The sequence below is a fragment of the Aspergillus uvarum genome, assembly GCF_003184745.1.
Source record: "Aspergillus uvarum CBS 121591 unplaced genomic scaffold BO82scaffold_89, whole genome shotgun sequence".
NCBI lineage: Eukaryota > Fungi > Ascomycota > Eurotiomycetes > Eurotiales > Aspergillaceae > Aspergillus > Aspergillus uvarum.
In genome coordinates this window covers 115,514-133,661 of record NW_020291386.1, presented here as the reverse complement: position 1 = coordinate 133,661, position 18,148 = coordinate 115,514, and the positions used below count along the sequence as shown (strand labels likewise).

At 52.6% G+C, this 18,148-nt stretch overlaps 4 protein-coding genes across 4 annotated transcripts; 2 read left to right on the top strand and 2 right to left on the bottom strand.

Annotated features, from left to right (window-relative positions):
• Positions 1-800: 800 nt before the first annotated feature.
• Positions 801-1,180, bottom strand: BO82DRAFT_359313 (uncharacterized protein). Its single transcript, XM_025636544.1, has one exon. It carries the CDS (start codon positions 1,160-1,162, stop codon positions 896-898), a length of 267 nt encoding a protein of 88 aa, XP_025486477.1. The 5' UTR covers positions 1,163-1,180; the 3' UTR covers positions 801-895.
• A 372-nt stretch (positions 1,181-1,552) lies between these two features.
• csmB (putative chitin synthase) lies at positions 1,553-7,329 on the bottom strand. The gene is made up of 4 exons (XM_025630674.1): positions 6,862-7,329; positions 3,206-6,808; positions 1,868-3,156; positions 1,553-1,810 (listed from the first exon to the last, which is right to left on the bottom strand). The coding sequence occupies exons 1-4, from the start codon at positions 7,158-7,160 to the stop codon at positions 1,713-1,715; spliced, it is 5,289 nt and encodes a 1,762-aa protein (XP_025486476.1). The 5' UTR covers positions 7,161-7,329; the 3' UTR covers positions 1,553-1,712.
• Positions 7,330-9,211: 1,882 nt separating this feature from the next.
• On the top strand, positions 9,212-9,657 carry BO82DRAFT_359310 (uncharacterized protein). The gene has a single exon (XM_025636543.1). The coding sequence runs from the start codon at positions 9,269-9,271 to the stop codon at positions 9,650-9,652; it is 384 nt and encodes a 127-aa protein (XP_025486475.1). The 5' UTR covers positions 9,212-9,268; the 3' UTR covers positions 9,653-9,657.
• Positions 9,658-10,892: 1,235 nt separating this feature from the next.
• On the top strand, positions 10,893-16,897 carry chsE (chitin synthase class Va). Its single transcript, XM_025630673.1, has 3 exons — positions 10,893-11,210; positions 11,272-11,460; positions 11,515-16,897. Exons 1-3 carry the CDS (start codon positions 11,098-11,100, stop codon positions 16,847-16,849), a joined length of 5,637 nt encoding a protein of 1,878 aa, XP_025486474.1. The 5' UTR covers positions 10,893-11,097; the 3' UTR covers positions 16,850-16,897.
• Positions 16,898-18,148: the final 1,251 nt, after the last annotated feature.

Below are 18,148 nucleotides of genomic sequence, written 5' to 3'. Positions count from 1 at the left end.
GGGGAGGGGAGGGGAGGGGAGGGGTGTATATGTAGGTATCAGGTGAAGGTGGATGTATAATTGGTCGGAGTTTATGCTTAAGGCCGGGTACTTCCGATATCGTTGGGTGTTGGTTGTCACTACTGAGTAGGTAAGGACTAGAAAGGGGATTGGGGGCTGAAAACCTGCGCTTGAAATCCTTTTGTTTCTGATACCACGATAGAGGTGCAGGTGCAGGGTTTCGTGGACTTGGTGGATGGGTGTGGGTGACTGCTGTGTAGATAAGGGAGGCAAAGGCAAGGCAGGCAAGGCAGGCGAGGCGGGGCGGGGCGGGGCGGGTTGTTCCTGTCCCATGGTTCGAATCGTGAATTCATGACCTTAAAGTACTATAGTGGTTCATTGTACAGGATAGCCAGGATAGCAAAGCAGTATAGTCCTCACTTGACAACATACGTTAAGCTGCAGAACAGTGTACCGGACCTACACCGGAGCAACCTACCTCGAGTACTATAAGTCACCTGCCTCTGACCAGGATATACCCATACCCATACCATACCCATACCCCCTCCACCAACCTACCCAGCAGCGCATCTCATCTCCACTACACCATCATCCAAGTCCACCCTCTACCAACCACACTACCAACCACACTACAGACCACCCTCACCCTTACCTCCACAACAAACCCAAAATGCCCGACCATCCCACAGCCACAAATACAACCCCCGCACCCGCACCCGCACCCGCACCCCCCGACACTGTCCCCAGCACAACCACAACCACAACCACAACCACAACCACAACCACAACCACAACCACAACCATCCCCCCCCATCCCCCCCCCTCAACCTCAACCTCAACAACAACAACAACAACAACCCAAGCAGTCGAAGCCCGCACCGCATTCACAGCTACCCTACGCAGCACGGCCCAAACGCACGAAACGCACCTCCGCGAGCGCGCCCGGATCCTGCACGACAACGCCTCCGCCCTCGAGCGCCAGGAGCACGCGCTGGCGGGGGCGACGGCCGCGCTGGCCAAGCAGAACGCCCAGCTCACTAAGACGGCGGACGCGGCGCGCGACGCCCTGAAGGAGATCGGCGACGTGCAGAATTGGGCGGAGGTGATTGAGCGGGAGCTTTTGGTGGTGGAGGAGACACTTCGTCTGCTTGAGGGTCCGCATCATCAGCAGGGATATGGGGATGGGGAGGGAGAGGGAAATTCGGGGGTAGAGGGGGATCTTTATCATGGTTTGGAGGATGGAAGGGGGGAGGGGGTTGCAGGGCTTGTGAATGGAGCTGGGAATGGGGTTGGGACTGGGAAGGTGAGGCGGGATGATACTCGAAGAACGGAGGAAGAGGATGACGATGAGAGTCTGGGGAAGCGGAGGAGTGGGTGGTTTCGGTGGTGGTGATTCTTCTTTGGGGCGTGGTTTGGTTTGTTGGGGATTTGTGCCAATGGATGGATTGCACGATTGAATGTTTGCGTGATGTGGCAGGTTTGTCTATTATATCTATGCAGCATCGATGCAGACGCAATGCAGGTACGCAGGCACACGACCTCCACGCATGCATCAAAGATGTCCTACGTTGGCAACCTGTATGCACCAATCATCCATTAATCGCTAGAATAATCACGCCAACACCGTGCATGCCCGAAAATACTATGTATATGTTGAAACAAATGACAAAAATACAAGTAAACCGTGACTGAACCAGACCCTGACGGCTCCACTACATATTGGCCAGCTCGTGGTCAATCTGTTTGTCCAGGAAGGCCCGTTTGTCGCCCATCAACGTCGTTTGCAATCGTTGCTCAACCAATGCGCGCACTGTCCATGGTAGTTAGCAACCGAAACAACCTCCAGCGCCCAGGCAGAATTACTTACCCTGCTTTTTCGTCACCGTGTCCAAATCCACCTCGGCCAAGCAGCTGCGGATCGCTTCCGTGATCGACGCCTCGTCCGGCCCGCTGCCCCCGCGGAAATCGAACGCGCTCACCGGTCGAGAGGGGTAACCCCCCACCGGACTGCGCGAGTTGGGTCGCGGCCCGCCGAGCAGGTTCTCCGTGCTCTGCATCAATCCCACACTGTGGCGGTTCGTCGCCATGCCGCTGTCCTGGAACTGGCTCAAGTTGCCCATCGACATGTGGCGCGACACGTTGTGGCTGCTCTGGTGAGGGTTGTCCGTGTACCTCGTGAAACTGGACAGATGCGATTGGCGATTGCCCGGCGTGTTGAGGAAAGGGGCCGGCGACTGGGGCGGCATGTAAGGGCTGCTGTGGCGGCCCTGCCCGGGGAAGCCCGTCAGGATCGTCGACGCAGGCTTGACCGACGAATACTGCGAATGCATGTCGTCCATCTCCATCGCCATTTCGTCACCAAATCGCCCAGAGTACAGCTTCTCCTGGCTCATGCCAAAGTCACCGCGACGGCCGGGAAGGTTGTTGGCCAGAGCATAGTCGTCCCAGCGCTGCAGCGGAATGCTGCGCGGGTCAAATTTGTCTTCCTCCACCGCCACAACCTTCTTGTCGCCCTTCTCACCGATAACAACACGCGTGTTACCCCAACTGAAATCATCCTGTTTCCAGAAAGAGTACAGCGGCAGAACGAAGTTGTAGACCGGGTAGGCACACAGATAGATGATCATCCATCCAATGTGTTGCCACTGGCGCTTGAGAAGGAAGATAATCGCCTGCAGACCGTACACACCCGCTAAGATAATGATCGAGATGATCGGGAACTGACCCGTACCACTTCCAACCAGATACAAGAGGTATCCCAGATAGACACACGTAGCCGGAAGAATGAGCGTTCCGATAAGATCAACCAGGACGACGAACCGCATACTGAACAAACAGAAGCCACACATATCCTTCAAGGCCGCAACCTCAACCAGGTTATGGATGGTGGAGTTGATCCAACGACGTCTCTGCGAAAGCAGGACGGACCATGTCTCGGGCGCGGCCGTACTGGCGTAGGCATCGGGGATGAACTTGTAGGACATGTGAGGGAAATGCTTCGTCATGAGGGTGGTCAGGAAACGATCCTCTCCCAGAGACAAAAGGTTCTTCTTGTGAAGGGTGTCCACTTCAGGGTCAGCATATTCGACGATGACCTGATCGGAGATGATGAGGGGGCGACCCTTGTCGGCGGTGCGCAAGCGATACATGCAGAAACTAAAGCCTGTTAGTAACACATCAAACACTCTCGTATCAGCGAACTTACCATCCCGGAAGACAGGTGACGGTGCCGAACAGCGATTCGAATGCCTTCGCCAAATGGTGAGAAATGTAGTACTCGTAGACCTGAATCATCGTCCACCAACTCCGCTCCTCGTTCTGAAGACTGGTCTCGCCACAGATACCGGCAATCCGCGCATCATTGGCACATGCAGCGACAAGTCGATTCAGGGAATCTTCCCGAACACTAGTATCGGCGTCCACCATCAGGCAGTATTCGTACAGCTCGGGGTCAACGCCAATCACGTTGTTGATCTGATGGAAGATCTCAAGCTCAAGCGGCGTCATGGGGGAGCGATGGTGAACGCGGTTCAGGAACTGCATCAATAGGATCTGCGAGTCACGCTTGCCACGGTTTCCAGGCTTTGGCTTGCTCTGCTCCGACTCCTTACCGACCTTAACCACAACTATGTACGGAACCACATTGCCTTCATATTCGTAGAGACCAGAGTATACCTTTCCGTAGTTCAGTTGCTCGTTTCCTTGTCCGATGGCCTTGCAGGGTAACGCAGGAGGATCGATCTTGGGATCCACGCCAAGGATATCCAGCACGATCTTGGGAGTTGGCCGGTCATTACCACCACCGACAATCATACCGTCACAGATCACGAAGATGAGCTTCCGCTTGTTATCATATTCAAGGGCAGTAAGCGAGTCCAGACCTTGCCGCAGCGCATCCTCACCCTCGGTGTACGCAGGGACCATGCAGATAACGAACTTGTCTTGCGGAGCAGGCCGACGCTTGGTACCGAACTGCAGAGCGGCAAGGAACTTGACAACAATCACAGCACAGATCATCACCGTGAATGCCAGCAAGATCCAGTTGTTGACCGTACACCTCGGGCTGTTGCGGAAGTCGACTTTGCCCTTGTAGAAAACGTAGTCTAGGCATGTTTGGGCATTGCGGAAATCCGTGCTGTTTCCCCACTTCGACGTGACGTCTTCACCGGCATAGTTCTTGAAAAGCGTGGTCACGCTGCTAGGAAGATAGTCATAACCGTTGCTGTCATCGAACAAATCCGCCGTGTAGAAATAATCCGTCAGATCATAAATCTTCTCATTGACAATGACCCAGTACCGCGAACTTGAGTCAGCCTCCTCCTTGACCTTCGTCCTGGTCCAAACAAGAGGCCCCTTGTAGTACCCTTTCATCTTGGGCAGGAAGATATCCTCGTACCAAGTGATGTTGTGTAGCGCCGTGGTCGTGCTTGGAGTGTTATAGGGACCGCACTTGTGTTCCGCATTGGGGTATTCAATGGCGCTGGTGTCGTTGTATTGCATTTGAATTGACGATTCCGTGACAAAGTGACCACAGAAACGAGTCAGCGGAGGAGGGAAGTACGGATCCAGGATCTCTCCGGCGAACGGCTTCATGTTGGAGGTGGTCGTCTCGATACTGCTGTCACTGTGCTGTTTACGCCAGAACTTGCTGATGTCGTATACGTTGCCATGGACACTGACGTAGAAGTCATTGTTGCCCACATGCCAACTAAGCTCCTTTTCGTTCCAGACTTTGTTCTTGTTCGGACACAGAAGGTCGCCGAAAGCGATGATATAGAAGCAGACAATGCCGTTGAACAGCAGGATAAGGAAGACGAGAACGAACTTCTCTCTCCAGGCCATCCGGACGTCAGGACGTTTCATGCGACCAAACCAGCGGAGGGCGAAAGAGGGGATCCAGAAGGTCAACGCCCACACAAAGGCAACCCAGGCACGTCGCACCTTGGTGATGGGCTTCTTCTCGATGTGCTTGCCGTCGCCGAACTCCGGATCAAGCTCGCCTTCGTACCGGGCATAATCCTCGTCCCATTTCCTCGTATCACCTTTGCTGCCGAGGCCGTAGTCGCCTCCACTCATGTGAAGAGTGTTGGGGACACTGGGCGCAATAGACTTGGCCAGGCCGCCATGAACACTGGGCACGAGAGTACTTTGTCTTTGGAGCAGGTTATCCCGGCTTCCAAGAAGGCTAGTCGATTCTACGACGGGAGTCCCGGCGTAATGCGGATCAAGCATAGTGCTGCCGTAGATAAACGGGTTCACTGGCGGCGACTCGTCCGGTTTGAGATCGAGCATCGTTTCAGCCTCCCACCAAGCGCTCTCTCGCATCCAAATACGCTGGTGACCGACGAACGCGTCGCCATTGGTCCATCCTCTTTCCATCAACCAGCTTTCAACCCCCTCCCTGCCGTCGGCACAGCCAAGGCGGTGGTAACGGCTCACGAACTCGTCCACATCGAAATCCGCGGTGAAATCGAGATGTTTGAGTCGTCTGTTGGCCCATTCAGCAAACCGCCATTCGCGCAATTGACGGGAGACTGCCGCCGCCGACCAGCCGGCAGCCGGGAGGGTGGGGTTGAGATTCTGGGGAAGCTCGTCCGTTGGGTGCAAAGAGATGTGATGCCACACTCTGCTACTTCCCAGAGTGTTGATGAGATCGAAGCGGCCCTTTTGGCCAACCGTGATACCTTCGCTCTCGACAGGCAGTAAAAGGCGTCGGAGGAAAGAGTCCCCTTCCACCTCGAAGCCGACTTTCTCGAGTACCTCCTGTCGCCGCGCGATTTCATATTCACGTTCTCGCCAGGCATTTCCGGTGGTAATGCCAAGGTCGGGCTCGACCTGTGCAACTGCCGCGTTCACGTCGTTGGAAACTGCATGTCCAACCGCAGGAACGCTGACGCCGTCCTCCTTCATTTCCGCGTTTATACCAATGCTATCGTCGAAGACTTCTCTCATTGCCAATGCTTTGCCCAGGGCGGGTCGAGGAATGTCCACCACCGTGATGGCGACAGTGTCGTCGTCAGTCCATTGACCTCCAGGGCCGGAACCACCGCTCATGCTGGGGCTACTTTCCAGCATCGCTTGGAGCTCGCTCGAAATGGCCTCGTTCGCTTTGCCAATGACCCAATCGACGAGGGCTTCGTAGATTCCAGCAATAAGCACCTCCCGTTCATCGGTCGAGCATTTGCGGGCTAGAATTTCCGGGTCGATCCCTAGGAGGCCGCCGACCTCCTCACATGCCTCCTCTAGGTCCTCCTGATCGACGAGCAACCCGGCCGCATCGCCCAACTTCAGCAATCCGGCCAGTGTAGCCAGTAGGCCACGCAAAGAGGCTCCCTTGATGCCGATGGCCTTGAGCGCGGCCCGGAAATCCTCTGCTGCAGCGGCATCGTCCGCGGTCGGGAGATAGGATGGTGGGGTGTAGGTTCCGGACTTGCTCAGCAGAGAATACTCCGATGCGTCCTTCAGGTTTAAAAATTCGCGCTCGGCGGGGGTAGACACGGAGGCTAGGAGGTAGTAGAAGACGTCAAACGCACGAAAGCCCGGCTCCGGGGCGATGTCAAGAAGTCCCTTGCGTACATTGATCCCGGATGTTGACAGCGACAACGTCAATCCTACAATGTCCCCTTTCAGACTAAAGGAGTAGCGAGCAGCAAGGGCGGAGTAAAGGGAATAAGAAGGGTTGAAGGACGTGACGGCGGAGACGAAGGGTCGAAGAGCTGTCAGCGCGGTGAAGGTGACACTCGGGGTCGAAAGTGGCAGGGCTGCCAGGAATGGCTCCAATATGGAAGGGGTCGACTGGTGTGCGGAACTGTTGCAAGTTAGCAGACTGAGAAAGTTTGTGCACAGCAGGATCTTGCATACCAAAGCACAATGCAGCCGTCCTCCGCTCGTCGGCGTGCATGCTCCCAGGCCCGGAGCGCGATCTCACGGTCTATCGTGCCTCCATCCTGTCCGTTCGAGGTTGCCCGCGAGGCAGTGACCCAGGTATTTACCACCAGGCTTGTCGCTGCGTCGAGCTGATATGCTTGAGCCGAGTTGTAGTAGGCATGCAGCGCATTCAGAAGTGTGGTTGTTGTTACAGGGCTCGGCGAGTGTGCACCTGGCCGCGAGGTCGACAGGCCAGCGGAATGGCCCGAGTAAACGGAAAAGCGAGTGGACATGATTGTTGTTCCTGTTCACAGCAGCTGACAACAGTCAAGTCAAAATACTTTGTAATAAAGAAGTTGCCCAAGCAGCCCGATCCAGTGTCCAATAAATGTATAGGCTGGGTGGCTGGTTATAGCATGGGTCTTGGGTTGGCTGATTCGAAGGCGGGCGATCAAGCCATGAGCATGTCTTGGTGGTTGTATGGCTGTAGCTTGTCGGTTAGAATAAAAACCGTGTTTCGTTGTGTGAATATCGAAAAGCCCGACCAAAATAGTCTATCAAGTCCCGATTACGTATCAGGTGAATGTCTTCTGAGCGAGTGTCAGGGACGGTAGTCGGTAGCGAATGTTGGAGGATCGATCGATTAAGATTAGATTGCTCGAGAGGGGGGAATAGCTCGAGAAAGCGAAAGACTAGAGGGAGATGAGGAGATAGGATAGCGACAGAGATGAAGAACCGCAGGAAACAGGAATTAAACAATGCAGGACAAGCAGCAATGGAGGGAACAAAAGCCAAGATGAAGATGGAGATGCAAAGCAACAGCGCAGGAAAGAAAGCAGCAACGCAGCGGCAGCAGCAGAGAGGAGCGAATTGATCGAATGTTGTTTGTACCAAATACTACCAATACTCTCGCTCGCTCTCTCTCTGTTACTAGTCAGAGCTTAGCTCGATCGGGATAGTCAGGTATGGGTAAGTATGGGTCGGAGCGGGTTGAAAATTACTGGGACTTTGGGGGTAGATTACCGCTTACCGCCGACACTAGTACTGCCCCTGTCTGCACATTACCAGTTTACCAGTTGCCCACTAGCTCCCAGCAGATACCCGCCACCCTGCGGGCGCAGTTTGGGTTCCAACGTTGTCATGGAAGTATTTTTGCAATGACCAGGAGAGACGATCAGTTCCTCAGTTACTAGCCACTCAAACTAGCTAACTTTAAGCGGTCAAGTGCAGGAGACAGATACTAAGCAGCAGAACTATCCATGGGTAGTCAACGTAGTCTCCGTATTCGGGCCAGGAGACCTTACTCAGGTGGTAGAATGGTGGTCAAATGGGCAGTCGACTAGTGACCTCCCTTGCCCCCCCCCCTAATTGTGTCTCTGACTCCATTGCTCTCTTCACCGGGAGATAATAAATTACTAGGTGCAATGTGTGTGTATTCTATCTCTTTCACTTCCTCTATCTTTTCCCTTCTTCAAGCGAGGCTCGACCAATGTCATGTGGCGTGCTTAACGTACTTTGGCTGCAGCCAATCGGTGAGGCGGAGTAGAATTGATCCATGGCCTTAGACCCTGGAGGGAAACCCTATATTTGGCAACAAAACTGAGTTGTTGTCTCACACCTCTTCAACAACAACTGTTGTTGTCTCAGGCAGGAGGCCAATTAAGGTGGCTGCCCTTCTCTTGCCACCCTTTGGCTAGCAGTCTCGCCGCTCTGCTATTTCTGGATTCCCTTCCAGCATGGAGGGGTAGCTGTCATATGCTGTTCAGAGACAGTCTTGCATCCAGTTCATCTCGGATTGGCTGCGGCCGTGGATATTTTTTTTTATTTTTGTCATTGCAGGACACTTCCATCCATGCCTACTCAATAAATGCTGTGCTGAGTCTGTTCGTGTGTTACCAGACTGCAAGATACCCACCCCACACCTCTCAGTCTGACTACTACACGGGCAAAGTGTCCAAACCATGGTGATACGTGTAAGAAAGTTAAGCCTGACTCGGATGCTGTAATGGTACGGGTACTACGGTAATATCATTGTCGCTAGCTGGCCACCTCGCATGAATTGCCTCCTCCCCGTCAATATCAATAAATTGCTGTAGATTGGTGCTACAGAAGTTAGTGTCGTCGGGGTACAGACGCTCTACAGAGAGGGGGGCAAAAGAGGGAGGAAAGGGTGCACGGCTGACTAATGAACCCTGTCTCTCTTTGTTGGAGAGGGAGGAAAAAAACAACAAACGAAAGGGGGCCGGGGGGGTTTGTCTCTTTCTTTCCCTTCCCTTCCCTCTCCCCCAGCTTCGTGGGTCCGGGCAAAAGAGAAGAAGAAAAAATATTCCCACTTTTTTTTTCTCGTCAATGCTGTTGGTCACAAAAACACCCCTAGTTTCACGCTTGGCTGGATTGGGGAATGAGATCGAATGATCGCTCCACTCCATTCAAATTCTTCCTTTTGGGTTGGATTGCACTGCTAACTGCTCAGGGTCTCCCGGATGATCCTGATCACCAACCACAGACGGCACCAAATGTGGTGCTCCAAACTTGGCATCACCGTCAGACTGGATCGAGTCTGACTACTTATGATCTCAAATGTCTCTGTTTCTGGAGGATCTTCATATCAGATCCTGTCCGCTTCCCGAGTCTCCATCATCATCATGACTGCACGTCTGCTCTCTGCATGCCGCATGGGTTTATTGAGCCCACTGTCTCTATCACCCCGTTCACCGTTCACCGTCCACCGTCCACATCGTATACGATGCGTGGAAGAATCCGCGCGTCGCCCAGCCCGCCCTGACTGGCAACTGCATCAGTCAGGGAAGTTGGAGCCCCTCCCCTCCCCCCCTTTTCGACCCTGCGCGGGTGGCGCTGAATGATTGACATGGGATTGTTTCTGTTGCGCCAGCATTGGACGGGCAGCTCTCGTCTCACATTCTCAGCTGATGATTCTAATTCTGACTCGAAGGGGGGCGGGCAGAAGAGCAGAGCGAAGAGGTAAGAGGTATTCTATCTGAGACCTCGCGGGAAAACACAAAGACAAGACCAATGGTAATTATGGGTCTTGTCTCCAGAGAAGTGTTTATTGATTGAAATTGAAACGATTGGTACCTCCGGGCCCGGCCCCCCCGACCCTAACCAGAAGTTAGCCAGTCAGCCAGTCGAGCCTGAGCCAGAGACCAGACCAATCCATTCCCAGGGAAGCTTCGCCCAACCGGTTTCTGTACAGCCCTCCGCGGGCCCTCGGCTGTCAGGTGCAGGATGCAGCCTCCAAAAATAATTCTCCCCTAGCAGCATGGGATGGGATTTTATGCTCTATTTTTCGTAATGGCCGAAGAAAGGCTGCTGCTAATATGTAGACTACTACCGTAAGAGCAGGTTGCCCGGCAATTAGTGAAGATAAAAGAAGAAGAAGAAGAACAGTGAGGATGGTGAATGAAAAATACGTAACCCTTGGCCCTTTACCATTTACTAGTAACTTTCAAACTGAAGTCTCCTCTTTTCTTCTCTGTGTTTCTTTTCTTCCCTTTTCCCCCCGCCGCCCATAAAAAGATCCATCCATACGGACTTACCCCATACGGTAATAAACTTACCAGACTGGACCAGGAGTGGATTCCCTTTATCAACATTGTCCGATGCGTTTGTCTTGTCTGTCCGTCCCCAGAAAAAGCTACCCGTTGTTAACTGGTGTTGCTTCTTCCTCTTTCTCCTTCGATTTTCCCATCTCGCTGTTGCTCCTTCGCCGTTTTTGTGGTTGTTGTGATTGTGTTTGGCATCTGATAATCCTAATCTTAATCTCCTTCCCATTCCTCCCCTCATCGACGTTCGCTTCATCTCACTTGGCGCCCGCTATTTACAATCGCTTCAAACCAACTTGCGCCCCCCCTCCCATCTACCCCCCAAGTCTGCGGGCTGCTCCAGTCGCTTCTCTCGACCTTAAAGCTTTGAGGCATCATTCAATTTATCTCTCCCTGCAAATTGCTATGATCAGTGCAGGAAATGTACCTATTTTATTTTGACTGACTATCAAGCATTGTCCATTCGAGGTAATCGCAACATTCCTAAGCCCGGAATAATAACACGCGTTCTACTTCGGCCGAACATAGCAAGGAAGGATTCCACTAAACTCGACATTGATCCAACTGTTCTCACCTCCAAGATACCTTAGAGGTCGCTATTGTGGTCAGCTTCAGCATCCGTCGGCCTGACCCACGACCTGGGTCTTGAGGCGTAAACACTGTGAACATGGTTGCACATACCACCGCGGGACACACCCCGTCTCATGCACAGTCCTCACTACCCTCGTTACCTTCACATCTGCAGTCTGACACACATTTGACTGCACACTTGGCCAGCCGGTAACCAAGCCCATGTGAGCTCCTCAAAGAAATGCAGGTCGCTAACGGTAAGACACTATAGCTTCCATGTCGGGCTACCAACCGCTCGCTTGTCGTCGCAAGCTTTGATTAGTCTCAACACATATACATCATCTGCCAAAGGTCCCGATGGCGACAAAGAGGGCAGTGCTATGGGAGAGGCGGAGGACCTTGCCAGGCGGGCATTCACACGTCTCGGTGCGCGGGGAGAGAACCAAGCCATTGTTTTCCTGTAAGCCCCCTGGTGGTCGTCACAGTTGGGACGAAAGCTAACTAGAACACGCAGTGGCGAGAGTGGCTCCGGAAAGACCACCCTTCGTTCTCACATCGTTTCGGCCTTCCTCTCGTTCTCCTCCACCCCTCTATCCTCGAAGCTGTCATACGCTGCCTTCGTTTTCGACACCCTCACGACAACCAAGTCCCTGACTACGCCGACTGCATCCAAAGCTGGGCTTTTCTTGGAACTCCAGTACGATGGTTCCTCATCAGTGAACCCCACCTTAATCGGTGGTAAGATTATCGACCACAGACTTGAGCGCAGTCGCATTGCTTCCGTTCCGACTGGCGAACGAAGCTTTCACGTCCTTTACTATCTCCTTGCCGGAACGAGTGCTGCCGAGAAGACCCATCTAGGGTTCGACAATTCAATCCACGTCTCGACCGCGGCCGGCAAGCTGTCTTCCGCCTCGATCGGTCACAAGCGATGGAGATATCTGGGTCATCCTACCCAGCTCAAGGTGGGCATCAACGACGCCGATGGATTTCAGCACTTCAAGACTGCATTGAGGAAGCTGGAGTTCCCCCGTAGTGAAATAGCGGAACTGTGTCAGATGTTGGCGACGATCCTGCATCTGGGACAGCTTGATTTCGTGAGCGGGCAGGCCACAACGACCGGCGCAGAAGAATCTGGCGGATACTCTCACGAGGGTGGCGAGAAGGTCACCGTCGTTAGAAACAAGGATGTTTTGTCCATCATTGCGGCATTCCTGGGCTTGGGTGTGGAACAACTCGAGACCAGTTTTGGCTACAAGACTAAGACCATCCGTCGGGAGCGCGTCACGGTGATGTTGGATCCCAAGGGGGCACGGCAGAATGCGGATGATTTGGCCAGAACCTTGTACTCTCTTCTGGTGGCATATGTGATTGAGACCATTAATCAGAAGATTTGCGCCGCCGAGGACAGTGTAGCCAATACCGTCTCGGTCGTCGACTTCCCTGGTTTTTCTCAAGTCAGCGCAACCGGCTCGACCTTGGACCAGCTACTGAGCAATGCGGCGACGGAGTCCCTATACAATTTCTGCTTGCAATCTTTCTTCGACCGGAAGGCAGATATGTTGGAACGGGAAGAGGTCTCCGTGCCAGCGACAAGCTATTTCGATAACGTTGATACCGTGCGAGGGCTGTTGAAACCCGCCAACGGTTTGTTGAGTATTCTCGATGACCAGACTAGGCGTGGAAGGGCAGACTCCCAATTCCTCGAATCGGTCAGAAGACGTTTTGAAAACAAGAACCCCGCCATAACCGTGGGTTCCGCTGGCCAAGCCACGGGTGTGGTCTCACAGCATGCACGCACTTCATTCACGGTGAAGCACTTTGCTGGCGAAGTCGAATACCCTGTTCATGGTCTTCTGGAGGAGAACGGTGACATGATCTCCGGAGATCTGATGAACCTCATGAAGTCCACGAACAGCGACTTTGTGAGAGATTTGTTTGGTCAGGAGGCTCTACACACGGTTACGCATCCCCAAGAGAAGACTGCCATTGTACAAGCGCAGGTTAGCTCGAAGCCGCTGCGCATGCCCAGCATGGCCAGGCGTAAAAATGGCCCGTCTTCCCGTCCCATGTTCGATGCACCGCCGCCTATCGAGGACAGGGATGAGATTGAGAGTCAGGCTGACAGTACGTCGAGGAGTTCCGGAAGACGCAAGAGTGCCATGATCGCCAGTGGCATTCAGGGTGCTGCCGGACAGTTCCTCTCTTCGTTGGACATTGTCAACAAATGTCTGAGCTCCCCCAACCTGAACCCTTACTTCGTTTTCTGTCTGAAGCCCAATGATCGACGTATCGCCAATCAATTCGACAGCAAATGTGTGCGCGCGCAAGTACAGACATTCGGCATCACAGAAATCAGCCAGCGACTGAGGAACGCAGACTTCAGTGTCTTCCTCCCATTCGCCGAGTTCCTGGGTCTGGCTGAGATTGGGAATGTTGTGGTGGGGAGTGACAAGGAGAAGGCTGAGGTTGTCCTTGATGAGAAGCGATGGCCGGGGAACGAAGCCCGGGTCGGCAGCACAGGTGTCTTCCTTAGCGAACGTTGCTGGGCGGACCTTGCAAAGGTCGGCGAGCGCGTGGTCCCCGTCTACGCTGCGGGTGAAGGCTCCGACGAAGGTGGGGACGGTCTGCTTCACCCGCAGACCGCGAATTACCATGATTCCAAAGTCCGGCTCCTTGGTCCAGCGGACCAGTCGCCAGGTGGTTTCATTTATGGCGAGGAAGGGAAGCAAGGGTATTTTGGTAGTCGTGATCTCGATGGACGTTCCGAGGCTGGTGCTTCTGCCTTCAACTCCGGGGACATGTTCCGGAATCTGGATACCCGTGAGCAGATGCTGGAAAAGGGCAATGACAAGAACATGGAAGAGATCGAAGACATACCCGTGTCTGGTAGTCGCAAAAGGTGGATGTTCCTCGTCTATCTGCTAACGTGGTACATCCCTGACTTCACCATCAAACTCCTCGGTCGTATGAAGCGCAAGGATGTGCGAATTGCCTGGCGTGAAAAGCTTGCGATCAACCTGATCATCTGGTTCTGCTGTCTCGTCGCAATCTTCTTCATTGTCGTCTTTCCTTCCTTGATTTGTCCCACACAGCATGTTTACTCGTCCGCCGAGCTGTCCTCGCACAATGGCAAAGATGGACACAACTCTTTCGTCGCAGTTCGGGGTGTGGTTTTCAATTTGGGCAAATTTATGCCCGCGCACTACCCCGATATCGTGCCCGAAACGGCTCTTAAGAAATACGCAGGCACGGATGCCACTGGTCTATTCCCTGTGCAGGTGTCGGCTTTGTGCCCCGGTACGACAGGAGAAGTGGACCCTACGGTGCTTTTGGATTATTCAGCGACCAACGTCTCAGGCTCTGCCACCACTGTCAGTTCCACCGATACCAACATGCAGTATCATGACTTCCGCTATTTCACCAACGACTACCGGCCGGATTGGTTCCAGGAGCAAATGATTTCACTCAGATCAAATTATTTTAAGGGTTGGGTCGGTTACACACCAGAGTACATCAAGACCCTTGGTGAAAAGTCACAGTACATTGGAAGTATCAACGGCAAGGTCTATGATTTGACGACATACGTTGCAGGAGGTCGGAGAGTGGAAGCCCCAGAGGGCAAGACGGTCCCTTCCGACGTCAACCGCGATTTCATGAGTACTTTGGTCGTCTCTCTCTTCCAGGACCTTCCAGGTCGAGACTTGACGAAGTATTGGGAGAACCTGAAAATTACCGATGTTATGCGCCAGCGTATGCAGCTGTGCTTGGACAACCTCTTTTTCGTGGGTCATGTCGATACACGTAACTCGGCTCAATGTCTGTTTGCACGGTACTTCATTCTGGCAATCTCCATCTTCATTGTTTCGGTCGTGGTTTTCAAGTTCCTTGCTGCACTGCAGTTCACAAGGAAGAATCTCCCGGAGAATCTTGATAAGTTCATCATCTGTCAAGTTCCAGCCTACACGGAAGACGAAGATTCTCTGCGCCGTGCCATTGATTCCATGGCTCGCATGCGTTATGATGACAAGCGGAAACTACTTGTTGTCATTTGCGATGGTATGATTATCGGACAAGGTAACGATCGCCCTACCCCAAGGATTGTCTTGGATATCCTAGGAGTTCCAGAATCCGTCGATCCCGAACCTCTCAGTTTTGAAAGTTTGGGCGAAGGACAGAAGCAGCACAATATGGGCAAGATCTATTCGGGTCTCTACGAGGTTCAAGGCCACATTGTCCCCTTTCTTGTCGTTGTCAAGGTTGGAAAGCCTTCCGAGGTGGCTCGCCCTGGTAACCGTGGAAAGCGTGACTCTCAAATGGTACTCATGCGATTCTTGAACCGCGTACACTACAACATGGCCATGAGCCCGATGGAGCTGGAAATGTATCACCAGATCCGCAATATCATCGGCGTAAACCCTACCTTCTATGAATTCATTCTACAGGTCGATGCCGATACCGTCGTCGCTCCGGATGCAGCAACGCGCTTCGTTTCTACGCTGTTGGCTGATACTCAAATCATTGGTCTTTGCGGTGAAACTGCTTTGTCTAACGCTAAACACTCGGCCATCACCATGATGCAAGTCTACGAATACTACATCTCACACAACATGATCAAGGCCTTTGAGAGTCTGTTCGGATCAGTCACTTGTCTGCCAGGTTGTTTCACGATGTACCGCATTCGCTCTGCAGAGAGTGGGAAGCCTCTGTTCGTCAGTAAAGAGGTTATCGAGGCCTACTCCGAGATTCGCGTCGATACACTCCACATGAAGAACTTGCTGCATCTTGGTGAAGATCGTTATCTCACCACACTCTTGATGAAGTTCCATCCCAAATTCAAGACCAAGTATATCATCGCTGCCAAGGCCTGGACTATCGCGCCTGAGAGCTTCGCTGTGTTCCTGTCGCAGCGTCGTCGTTGGATTAACTCCACCGTCCACAACCTGATGGAGCTGGTACCTCTGCAGCAGCTCTGTGGTTTCTGCTGTTTTAGTATGCGTTTTATTGTCTTCGTCGACTTGCTCAGTACCGTTATCCAGCCTGTCACCTTGGCTTATATTGCGTATCTGATTTATTACCTCGTCACCGATACTTCCACCATTCCTTGGACCACATTTGTTCTACTCGCTGCCATCTACGGTCTCCAGGCACTCATCTTCATCTTCCGTCGCAAGTGGGAAATGCTCGGATGGATGCTTATCTACCTGCTGGGTCTGCCGATCTCTTCCCTGGCTCTGCCTCTGTACTCTTTCTGGCACATGGATGACTTCTCCTGGGGTAACACCCGTGTTATCACTGGAGAAAAGGGTCGCAAAGTCGTCATCTCAGACGAGGGCAAATTTGATCCGGCTTCCATTCCGAAGAAGACGTGGGACGAGTACCAGGCCGAACTGTGGGAGGCACAAACTTCCCGAGACGATCATTCCGAGGTCTCTGGCATATCTTATGCCACCAAGTCCTACCACCCCATGCAATCTGAGTACGGATTCCCGCCCTCGCGGCCCATGTCTCAATTCGGCATGCCTCGCTACTCGTCTCGGATGTCCTTGGCCCAGTCGGAGATCATGAGCCGTCACATGGATATGGAGATGGAAGACCTGTCTCATCTGCCTAGCGACGATGCTATCCTGGCCGAAATCCGGGACATCCTCCGCACGGCGGATCTGATGACGGTCACGAAAAAGAGCATCAAGCAGGAGCTTGAGCGACGATTCGGTGTCGCGTTGGATGCTAAGCGTCCCTACATCAACTCAGGTAAGAAGTGTTGTTTGTTCCTTTGTGGGTTCAATCTATGGTTACTGACTTCTTCACAGCTACTGAGGCTATTCTCGCCGGTCACCTCTAGGTGAAGATCGCATAGCTGTATTCTTTTTTCGACTTTCATGATAAACACGCCCTTACTACCGTTTTGGCGATAATTTCCCTCCCATGGTCAATACTGTTTGTTATTGATCATCGCGCATCGCCGCCGCTTTCTCCCTTCCCGCCTGACCCTCAATCCGAACCTTCATGTCTACCTGACCCTCTTGACACCTCTGACATGGTTGCCAATGAAATGTTCCCACCTTGTTCTCGACTGTGTTGTTTATCTTGCATTCACTGAGTTGTTTCGCTTCATTTATCTCTTGGCATCGGCGTTTGTACATTACTACATGTGTGGGCATATCTTATTCCTGCCTCCTTTACTTTTCTTTCCTGCGCCTCAAGGATGTATTATTTGAGCGGACAAAGCTTTTTTTTCCCCTGTTGTTTCATTGTTTTTTCTGTGTCGAATCCCCTATCTCTATTTTATTAGACATTTTCCCATCCATATTAGATGAGTTTCGTGGGTTGGTGGACGACTATTATCCTCTTCGACGATCATTGCGTACATAGATTGATGCGAAATTTCTGAATGCGATTTTTGGGGTCTCATGCTGAGTGATTATGTAGTAAAAGGTTACTTAGTAGTGTTGACGATGTGATATCTCCTGAGCATGGAACCGATTCATTGATGGTCTTTGTAGGTGATAAGAACCTGAGATGACCAATTCCTGCGTGGAAACCCGCGTAGTTCATGGGCTGAATCACGGGGTCGGATTATTCTGACAATATTATTGGGACTAGACCTAGAACCAGAAGATCTTCGTTTATGTGTATATATATGTATGTTACAAGATATTCACGTTGAATAGGTACATGGAATCAGGTGTGATGCACACTTATATGCATGCCACGGTCATGTTCATTATGATACGTATGTACATACGTTGCGATATACAGATTCAGCTGAGGGGTCGGGTGCGCTGGTTGGTGGAGTGTGTCATTTGCACCTTGAACACTCACTTAGTTATATGTATGTGGCTTTCCATCTGCTGGGAGATTCAGCATATGGTGACAGTGATAGAGTGTGGTACATCCAAGCGATAGGCGGTCGCATTGACTGATCGCTTGGGGTCTTGTCGTACCCAGCTTAATGGAGTTAAGATCTGGGACTCAAAAGGACTGAGGGGGGCCAATGAGAAAGGTCCCTGCGCATGTGGGGGGTGTTGGTCGCTGTACTTGGCCCGCAAGACAGGACGTCGAACACGCGTAGTGGCTTGCGGAGGGAAAAGTGTAGTTCAACGCCGACTGGAACCCCTCGTTCATCTGGGAAGGGAATGTTGGGC

What these genes read in the sequence shown, in the direction of transcription:
- BO82DRAFT_359313 (XM_025636544.1), bottom strand. Translation starts at nt 1,162, where the DNA reads ATGCGGACCCTCAAGCAGACGAAGTGTCTCCTCCACCACCAAAAGCTC.
- csmB (XM_025630674.1), bottom strand. Translation starts at nt 7,160, where the DNA reads ATGTCCACTCGCTTTTCCGTTTACTCGGGCCATTCCGCTGGCCTGTCG. An exon ending in GACGGCTGCATTGTGCTTTG is followed by an intron (nt 6,809 to 6,861) that starts GTATGCAAGATC and finishes AACTTGCAACAG; the next exon opens with TTCCGCACACCAGTCGACCC. An exon ending in CACGGTGACGAAAAAGCAGG is followed by an intron (nt 1,811 to 1,867) that starts GTAAGTAATTCT and finishes TACCATGGACAG; the next exon opens with TGCGCGCATTGGTTGAGCAA.
- BO82DRAFT_359310 (XM_025636543.1), top strand. Translation starts at nt 9,269, where the DNA reads ATGAGATCGAATGATCGCTCCACTCCATTCAAATTCTTCCTTTTGGGT.
- chsE (XM_025630673.1), top strand. Translation starts at nt 11,098, where the DNA reads ATGGTTGCACATACCACCGCGGGACACACCCCGTCTCATGCACAGTCC. An exon ending in ACTGCACACTTGGCCAGCCG is followed by an intron (nt 11,211 to 11,271) that starts GTAACCAAGCCC and finishes AAGACACTATAG; the next exon opens with CTTCCATGTCGGGCTACCAA. An exon ending in AACCAAGCCATTGTTTTCCT is followed by an intron (nt 11,461 to 11,514) that starts GTAAGCCCCCTG and finishes TAGAACACGCAG; the next exon opens with TGGCGAGAGTGGCTCCGGAA.